Here is a 9523-nt window from a genome sequence, read left to right as displayed (position 1 = left end):
TTTTTAAATCTAAATTCTGTCTGTGAAATGCTAAATGATATCAGCATTCGACCGTGCTTGTTTTGGGGGCAAGCCCAACTTGATAGGAACAGTCATTAGTTTAAAAGAGCATTTTCTGGTTGGTTGTGCCTGAAAGGCTACACAATATGTTTCCATATGACTGAATGGGCTTATCTGGATGTTGTAGGGTTGATCATTAACTGGGAAAATGGCAGGCTACTGTACAGCGAGATCAAGTCATACCACTCCTCTTGTTTTTGCTCTGGGACTGGGTGTTCTCCTTTTCAGAACTGGAATTGTTCAAGGCTTTTGTAGTGTTTTGCATAATTATTGAATATCATCCACTATACAGTGTCAGCCAGCATATTTTAAGTATCAGATAAATGGCGAGACAACAAATACGGATCCAAATATCAAAGGGCAAACTGTGAATGCATGACAGTGGGGTTTTATATATATTTGTGGGGTACATTTGTTTTCACACTTGTTTATGTTTGAAACAAGGAGAAAAGTTACCTGAAGACATTTCTTCTGGTTCTAAGTAGGTAGAATCTGTACAAAATTACATATGGAAATATACAAGTTTGGCTCCCTGGGCAAAAATCTCAGTCTTGCACCGTTCACTGACTCACACTGAAGTGTACTAGTTCAGGTGTTTTAAAATTGGATAACACATTTGCAATGATAGCTGTGATCGTCCCCTTTGATAGTTTAAGCACTGAAGCCAAGCATCCGGTTTGCAAGCAAATTCAGTCTTCTGCAATGGAGAGCTATGAGCACATCTGTTTAGGGAAGTCTTTAATGTTTGATGTTTTGTTGTGTTTTTAATATTCTGTTGGGAGCTGCCCAGAGTGGCTGGGGAAACCCAGCCAGATGGGCAGGGTATAAATTAATAATAATAGTAATCATCATCATCATCTGCCACTGGCCTATTGCACACAGCTCCCATGGTTGATTGCCTACTGTTCTATGAATCAACGTGCAGCCTGCTTCTTTGAGCACATACTCGGGAGATGTCAGATGCCGCTTAGCTGCTTTCTGTTACCATTTTTTTTGGGGGGGGGGGGAATCTCTGTTCAGGAGGGAGAATAATCTGATTTTCCATTTCGCTAACCTAAGAGCCATGGTTGGAATGTTGGGCTAAGACCTGAGTTCAAATCCTCACTCGGCCATGAAGCTGAGTGAGGGACCTTAGGCCAGTCACTCACTCTCAGCCTGATCTAATAATATGGAGACAGGGAGAGCCAGTAACTAAATAAATAAAATAAGGGTTCCGTGCTTTCCCCCTCCTCCATACTGACTCCTTCATCCTACCTTTGCTGTTCTTAGGGAACTGTTGTCTTCCTGCCACAGTTGTCTGTCTCTCCCCAATGCAGTAGCCTTTCTGCATTCTGCCAGCCTGCTCTTTCTTTTCCCAGCACTCACTTAACATAAGCCCCCACTGTATCCTCTCCAGCCCCTCTGTTTGGTCTCTATCTATAGCTCCTCCTTGGGCTCCACTTATTCCTATTTTAAGCTTGAGCAGCTGATATGACAGGCAGAAGCCTGTGTTTACTTCCCCATCAGGTTCCAGGGGGATCTGCACACAGGCCCCTCACAGCTTCTGCAACAGCCACACACAGAGGACTCTGGTTCTAGTGATGTCCAGTGACACTGGAGAAGGTATGGTCTGGGGGTTTTGGGGAGGGGAGGGGAAGAGAGTTGTAGAGAGCGTGTTGAAGTAGGGTTAATCTTCTAGTCATTGAGACATGACTCTAGCACCTCTTTGGAGGGCCAGGCTGCAAAACTCGACCAGGAGATCTGATTCTCTTGCCTTCCTGGCAACAGGAGGCCTGGGTCTCAAGCCATGTCGCAATGTTCAAAGGACAGAAGACAGCTCGTCTGTCACTGCCACCGGCACAGTGAGCAATGAGGGTGACAGCTGGAAATGAGAGAGAATTTTGGCTGCTCTCGACTTTATGTAGGTGTTGTGGGGGAATTCTTGTCAAAGGACCTGAGCTTATCCTGGCTGGTGGCTGTAGTTGGTGCAGATCTGAGAAATTCAAAGCAGAGGTTTGAGAGCATATTGCTGTAGCTGAACAGGTTCAAAAGAATGAAACACATTGTCCATAAGAGCCTGATCCTGGCACAGGCAAGAGGGACGAAAATTATCTAGGTGCAAGCCTATTTGGTTGAGATTTAAGCCACAGGTCTCCCCTTGCTTACTAACTCTCTCAGACATGGCTGAAACAAAATTAAAAAAATTCCTTCCAGTAGCACCTTAGAGACCAACTAAATTTGTTACTGGTATGACTTTTTGTGTGCATGGACACTTCTTCAGACATGGCTGAGTCACTCCTGCTGCCTTCGGTCCAAGTCATGGAAGCCTGTCATGTGCCGTCCAGTCAGAGTGACCGGCTCCTGACTCAGAGGCAGTGGCTGCTTATTGAAGAGCCCGGTGCAAGCCCCAACACTAAGCCTCCCTCATACCATTTACTCACCGCAGTTCCATTTGCTGCTTCAGGAAAGATTCCACTTTTACCTAACCATGTGGGCCTATTTACTACTATAACCTAGGGGTAGGAGTCACCCTTGTGGCGTGTTGCCTCTGTTGCTTCAGCAATAAAACCTGCTTCAGCTGTAGAACTCTGCCCACGCAGCAGAATACACAGACCACATAGGGTTTCAAAATAATACAGTTGTGGTGTTTTACAAGACGACCTGCCCTTGAGTCCCAATATAGGACAATAGGACCTGATTCACACAGACAATTCCTTCTCAATGCAATGCAAATTAAAGCAATTAAAAGTTGCTTCCTGCTCACTCAGCTACAGTGAAGACAGATGTCGCCCTAAAATAGTTCTTTGCGTGCCTATTCAAACACATTGTTGCATGATGATTGAAATGTTGAAAGCAAGACTGCCCTAAACTGTAGTTAGGAACAAAAGCTTTGTTCTGCTTCTTGGTATTCCTTGCATTCCACACTGTGGAAATGATACTTGGGTAATATGCAACTGGCAACTGAAGGGAACATTGGAGAAAGGCCAAAGTTACACTTTAAGATCCTATTTAACTCGATTGCTGCAGGAAATATGATGGGCCCTCAAAATGTAGCTGGATAGTTAATGGACCCCATCCAGCTCTAGCTGAGCTTGATTGTATGAGAACATCGCTCTCAGATGTGAATGTGTCTCCTTGTCGGAATCAGAAACATCCTCTAAGTTCAATGGGAACCAGATGAACATTTGAACATCAGTCAAATAAACTTGTTACAAACTACTTTTAAAAGCAAAGGAATTGATGTTCAAAGAGAAAAATACTTCCGGAGGCTGAGTTGTAAGTTAACTGCATAAAAAGGGGAGTTTGCAACATCCCACCAGAATCTTTCTGCACAGTCTAGCAAATATAGCAGCAAGTGAGCCCAGTTTTATCTCAAACAGCACTGCCTGGACTGTTACCATTTCAGCTCACATGGCAGAAGACACATCTGTGGTGGGGTGGGGGCAAGCCTTCCTCCACACAGAAAGCTAGTTATGTCAGCGAAAAGAAGCCCTTCTCCCTCACATCTAGTTTTACCTTTTTCAGGGAGTCTTTCTGTATGGAAGGGAACAAGCACACATATAACACATACATGCACACACTGAGGATGTGCATTATGCCACAAATGCTTTCGCTGAGATTCCTGCATTGCAAGGGGTTGGACTAGATGACCCTCAGGGTACCTTCCATCTCTATGGTTCTATGATTCTATGCCCCTTGCATTCAGAAGTGGTACAGCCCAGACATAGGCACTAGTTTTTTACTGCTGAGGTAAATCCAAGTCCCATTAGCTTTGCACAGTGGCAGTATCGTAGCCAATGAGGTTAATCCGAGGCATGATTATTGTTAATTGCCAACTTTTCCCAATACCCTGCCACAGTGGCGTAGCGTGGGTTGTCAGCACCCGGGGTAAGGCAAGTAATTTGCGCCCCCTAACCCATGGATTTGCGCCCCCTAACCCGTGGATTTGCGCCCCCTAACCCTAACCCCAGATGTTGCGCCCGGTGCGGCCGGCCCCCCCTGCACCCCCCACGCTACGCCACTGCCCTGCCATGACAACTTGGAAAATATATATCACAATCCAAGTCACATTGAAGTATAATCCACAGCTAAATGCTTTATACTCTTTGATTCTGACACAACCAAAGCACTATTCAGAAAATCTTCACAAATAGGGTTGAACTGTCCCTCTTGCCATCACATGCCCAAGCTACTGGTCCTGCTAACTAGGAATGATGGGAGTTGTAGTCCAAAATTATATTTTGAATTTTCAAAATACCCGTTTTAAACTTGTCTTTTATTGACAACCTTAGAATTTTATTTTTTGTAAACCACTTAGACTAGAGGCTCTGTTTACAGCCAAGTAGTACATAAATGCTATTAAATAAATAAATGTTCAACTGTGTGTGACTAGGCATCCCTCTGCAGATGTCTGCTTTCAACTCATGGACATAGGGATCTGGGTTGCTGGGATGTGAGATATTACAGGAAAGATCAGGCAATGTAGGCTGGCTCCTCCTGCCATGTAATAGGCTTCCAACTTTCATAGGAATGCCTCCCATTTCAATCCTCAGTTCAGTTCTTATGGTCATTCACCCTGATTATAATAACCACTCCATTTTACAACCGTATTCATATTATCAATTAACATGGTTGTTTGCTCCCTAACACAATCTAAGGGCCGTGTTATAGCAATTAACATCATGTAGCAATTTGGCCCACAATGTTTTTTTGAAAGGATCATTCTTCTCCACTCAACCAAAGCATTTTTATGGTAGCCTTTTACAATTCTACAATTACCCTCTTTTATTTTGATTAATTAACATGGCATTTTCTTTGTCTAGGCACTTGCATAGTGTACAGCCCACCTATTTCACCTATAAAACATGCTTAAAAATGGCAAAAAAATCCCACAAAACTAATTTCAGACATGTAATCTCAGCACAACTAATTTTGGGTAAACATGTGGAAGTGGAAGAAGTTTTCCAGTGCTGCTACTGTGCCTTTAACAGATGGTCAGCAAACAGAAATTCCACAACTGTGGCCTTTTTATTCCAGCAGAGAATCAGAGAGAACGTCACATGTTGAATTTCTGTCTTATCCTGTAATTAAAGGTATTTTCCCTGCCTGGGAAAAGGTGACACTGCTGTGCTAAGTGTAATTAGGTCGTCATGTCCTTTGTGTCCTTGAAAGATACGATCCCAAAGTGCCTGTAAATTTGAGCCAAGACCTAGCTGGCAACACTTCTGTAATCAGGGAAGCATTCCTGCTAAGGATAAGGTTGCCAACTTAGTCCTCTCCCCACCCTGGCAGAGTGTTGTTCTTTCAGCTACTATTTAACAGGCAGTTGTTCCCCAGGCAAAGTTGTCTATATCTCTAGTTGGTAGAGCATGAGACTCTTAATCTCATGGTTGTGGATTCAAGCCCCACGTTGGGCAAAAGATTTCTGTGTTGCAATGGGCTGGACGAAAGATTATCTTCATAGTCCCTTCTAATTCTACAATTCTCTGATAGGCTTCACCTGTCGAATGTTTACCTGTGTCACCATTAAAGAGTTTGGGAAAGCACAAAGAAACACAAGCAAATGAATAAAAAGTCAGTAACTTGGAAGATCTATATGCGAAAGCATAAATCTGCTTTTCGAAAGGCAAGGAATGACAGCCAGGTAGCAGTAGCATCAACATATACAGCTCAGGCTTGCAGTTTCTGCAGCTTGACAAATGAGCCTCTGGGTCATATGGTATGTGTACAATCAGGCCAGTGGTTATATTAAGGTACAGGGGCTTATTACATAGGACAGCGGAGACTGTCCAGGATTCCATCCCTGCTAAAGAGGCACTGGAAATCCTGTCCCTGGATGTGTTGCTAAGAAGTTTAAATGGGGAAAGGGCAGAAACACAGCAAGGGTAAATGGTGCATATTCTCTTAAGTGGCAGAATCTGAAGTATTAAAGTTGGGGGGGGGGGTGAGGCTTCAGCTGCCTCAGCCAATTGGTAATGGAGGATAGTCTCAGGTTCACAAGAACCCGAGTGGGTGGGGGATGTAAATCTTTGCTAGTTACTGTCTCTGAGGGCCTCATCTCACAAAAAATGGGTAAAAGCAGAGCCGTCGCATCAAACATACCAGCAAGTGTAACAACAGAAGGCACACAGCAGCTCTAGAAAAATGACTAGAGCAGCTCTAGAAAAATGACAGTTGTTAAGAGAACAGATTACGGGCAGGGGCTTCTTTGGTATCTACCAAAAGACTTGGTGGGATGGTGGAGAGAGTGAATGGAGACTGAGGGAAGGGAGGCTCTTATCCTCCTGCACTAGCAGAGCGTCAGGTCTTTTCTAGGAAAGCCTGCCTTATTCCTTACTGAAGAAAATAGCTGTGACGCACTTCCACCTCTCATACGCCAAACCACTCTTTCCTGTGCAGACACCATGGCAAAGGATGCTGCTTCCTCCGATAGGGAACTCATTGAAAATGGCATGGCAGAAATAAACTTGCACGCGGTAGAGTCCATCAGTGACCTGCATTATGCATCCGGCGGACGTGAGAGCACCAGGGTCTCAGAAGGTATGTGGTACCCAGCACCCCGAGCTGAACTCAAGCAACCTCATGAGTGCCCAGAGTAACTAAACACCAGTTCAGCAGTAGGAAGAAGACCCCAGACCAGTAATGAGCTTTCCCCATGAAAACAGGACACTGTGAGCTGAGCTGGCGCTGGGCTATTACATGGGCTAATATGGGTGGGAAAACTTTTTCAGCCCAAAGGCCATATTTCCTCATGGGCAACCAGCAGGCAGTGAGCAGGGTGAGAGTGGCAGAGGCAGAAGTGGGCAGAGCAGTGGATGCGACTCTAACCTGTGTAAAGCAGGCTATATTCCAGTCTTGTAGAAGTCAGAGGTTTCGACACCTCCTCTCACACACATCTCTCAGTCCTTTGATCCAGGTAAGCAAGGCATTGCCAACAGTTCAAGGACACAAGATAAAAGAACTTGAGGGATCAGTGAAGGCTGTGGCCTGAAGAAAACCCCATGTCAGCCAGAAGCCTAAGGGGGCAGTTTGAGGCCCTAGACATGAGCCCCCCTCAGCCTAATATAAATCAACAGTGGCTGCTTCCCCACTCCTGCTCATTCCTCTCTCTCTCTCCCCTTCTTTTCCAGGGGGCAGCCCATCTCAGCCTAACAGCCCATGGACATCTCACAGCACTTCCTCCAAACATTTCACTTTCCCAAACGAAGAGGACACGTCCTTTCTACCCGTCCGGAATCTCCATCTCCTCCCTGCGTTCACCTGCTGCCCTTGCTTTGGTCCGACATGTTGCCCTTCAAGCTTCTTTGCTCTCCTCGGGGTGCTCGTAGTGGCCAGCCTTGGCCTAGCCACACTGGCCGTGTATCTGAGTGGTAGGTTCAGGGTCTGGTGGGCCATTCTTGACAATAAGGAGCTCCTGGTGGGAACTGGTACCTACCACCATGGGGGCCAGGGAAGAGGGTGGCTCTGTGGGACCCAAGTACTTTCATCTGGCCAGTCCCAGGTAACAGACCATATGCAAGATGAAACGTGGGTGGTAGGAAACGGAGGACTTATCATGCCCCATAGTGGTTCTTCTGGGCAATGCAGGAGAAAGTACCATAAAACAGGTAAGTTATTTGGGCATCCACTGAAAAACATAGGCTTAAAACAGTAGCTCAAACGGCACCCCATTCTGTGGAATCCACAGCCCTTTCTGTCCAATTTCCAAATGCATATATACACCATAGATCCTGAGCCATTACTTTGTGGGGTACAGAATCCAGCCTGTTCCCCTTGAGCACTTGAATTCTCACCCATCCACTTCTAATGATGCAACTATTGTAAACTTATTGTCCTCACATCCAGCTTTCCAGGAAGCTATACCTCAGCTTACATTTTGCGAAGGGCTGCCACAGATGTGACCTAAGGACATGCTAAAAAGCAGTATCCCCAGACTGAAACGGATTATGCCGAAGTCCAATGTGAAGTACTCTTGACCAATGTAATAGGAAGTTTTTCCAAATCACCCCTTAGTTAGCAGAGGACTGCTGCCCCTCAGCTAGTGGGCCTTAGAATTTGCAGGGGGTTGGACGAGAGGACTCTTGGGGTCCCTTGATGGCACCTCAAAAGACCATGTAGTCCAGCCCTCGGCTTACGCAGGAAAACCACTACAGCAGGGCTGTTCAGCCCTTGCTTTGATGAAGGAGTCTGTCACCAGAATTATTTATTATTTTATTATTAAATTTATATACCGCCTTCATCTGAGGATATTAGGGGCCGTTTACATATCGCCTGAACGGAAAGCATGGTATTGAGTTACTGAGGTCCAAGAATAATATAAACCAAGGTATGTAATCTCCAGCATTAGGATTGTCCTCTGTGGCCTCTGGATTTGGGGGAATCCTCTCTATGTAATGGGGTCCCTCAAACTCCACCGTTCTGGTGACGGCTCCCATAGTGCTGCTTCATCAACATTCTGTCTGTAAAATATTTCAGACGATTTATATTGGCAGAAGAGCTGCTCAGTTCGCTCTTAGCAAGGCAACGTACAAGTCTGATGTGCCTGGTGGTAAACTGCTCTTGAGAATGAGTGTCAGAATAGTGAAAGTTACAGTGGCTGCAATACATTTATTCAAAAAATAAAACGGAGAGGCTGTTTAGTCACGTGGTTTCTGCTTCTCCTCTCTGCAGTCTTGCAGCGTGAGTCACTGCGTGTCCTTGCCCAGTGGCTGGAGTCCCAGGAGGAGGCCATCCGAGAAATGAGAGCTGTGAGCTTACAGCTATGGAGGCAGCTAAATGCCAGCGATTCAGGATTTCAAACCTGAGAGGGTCCTACCTTTCAACCCCCCACAAACATTTTCTTTGGGGAGCCGGATGGGAAAATTGACTCACTGCTTGGCACGTTGAGGATGGACATGTGTTGGTCTAGACTATGCAAGTCTTTAAGCAACCTCCCCCAACTCACCGGTGGGTTGCTGCCAAGGTTGATGTGCCCTATGGGCAGCACTGGCTGCAGGACTGGAATCTTCCTGAAGAGAAGAGGGACAGACAGGAATATAATGATGCAGAGGGCCTTTCCTCAGCACCTCCAATACACTTTTGCTTTTATTTGAGAACTATTTTCAGCACCTTATTTGCACTATGTTGCTCTACTTTATACCCACCTTTTAATTGTTGCCCATGGGGCACCTTTGCAGAGATGTTTTAATAAATGACGATGAAACTCACAGGACTCCTTTGCCAAGCTGTGCTTCTCTCTTCAGCTGATCAGCATAAAATCTGCCCAGGCTCTATCTGGTGAAGAGGGACTGTCGGCCTACAAACTAGGCTTGGAGCAGAGCAGAAGGAACCCTTGTGTTCTCTCAGGCTGCTAAAACGGAAGCAGCTCGAACTACCTGTGTCAAACCTCTCTGCAGCCAGAATACCTTGCTTTTGTTGAACAATTACATGTAAATGTGACATATGAGCCTGTCCTTTCCTTAATTAGTGCCTAATTCCTGCCCCC

General features: G+C 45.6%; 1 protein-coding gene across 1 annotated transcript; it reads left to right on the top strand.

The window, feature by feature from the left end:
• Positions 1-1537: 1537 nt before the first annotated feature.
• Positions 1538-9245, top strand: LSMEM2 (leucine rich single-pass membrane protein 2). The gene is made up of 4 exons (XM_079964474.1): positions 1538-1662; positions 6439-6579; positions 7170-7409; positions 8710-9245. The coding sequence occupies exons 1-4, from the start codon at positions 1641-1643 to the stop codon at positions 8841-8843; spliced, it is 537 nt and encodes a 178-aa protein (XP_079820600.1). The 5' UTR covers positions 1538-1640; the 3' UTR covers positions 8844-9245.
• The last annotated feature ends 278 nt before the right edge of the window (positions 9246-9523 follow it).

This window comes from Podarcis cretensis, assembly GCF_951804945.1.
Source record: "Podarcis cretensis genome assembly, chromosome: 2".
NCBI lineage: Eukaryota > Metazoa > Chordata > Lepidosauria > Squamata > Lacertidae > Podarcis > Podarcis cretensis.
Note: the sequence above shows the minus strand (reverse complement) of the source record. Positions and strands in the feature narration are given on the sequence as shown.

Bases quoted from the DNA above. Each gene is read 5' to 3' on its own strand.
- LSMEM2 (XM_079964474.1), top strand. From the start codon at position 1,641: ATGTCCAGTGACACTGGAGAAG. The intron at 1,663-6,438 runs GTATGGTCTGGG...TTTCCTGTGCAG, and splicing joins GTCCAGTGACACTGGAGAAG to ACACCATGGCAAAGGATGCT. The intron at 6,580-7,169 runs GTATGTGGTACC...CTTCTTTTCCAG, and splicing joins GAGCACCAGGGTCTCAGAAG to GGGGCAGCCCATCTCAGCCT.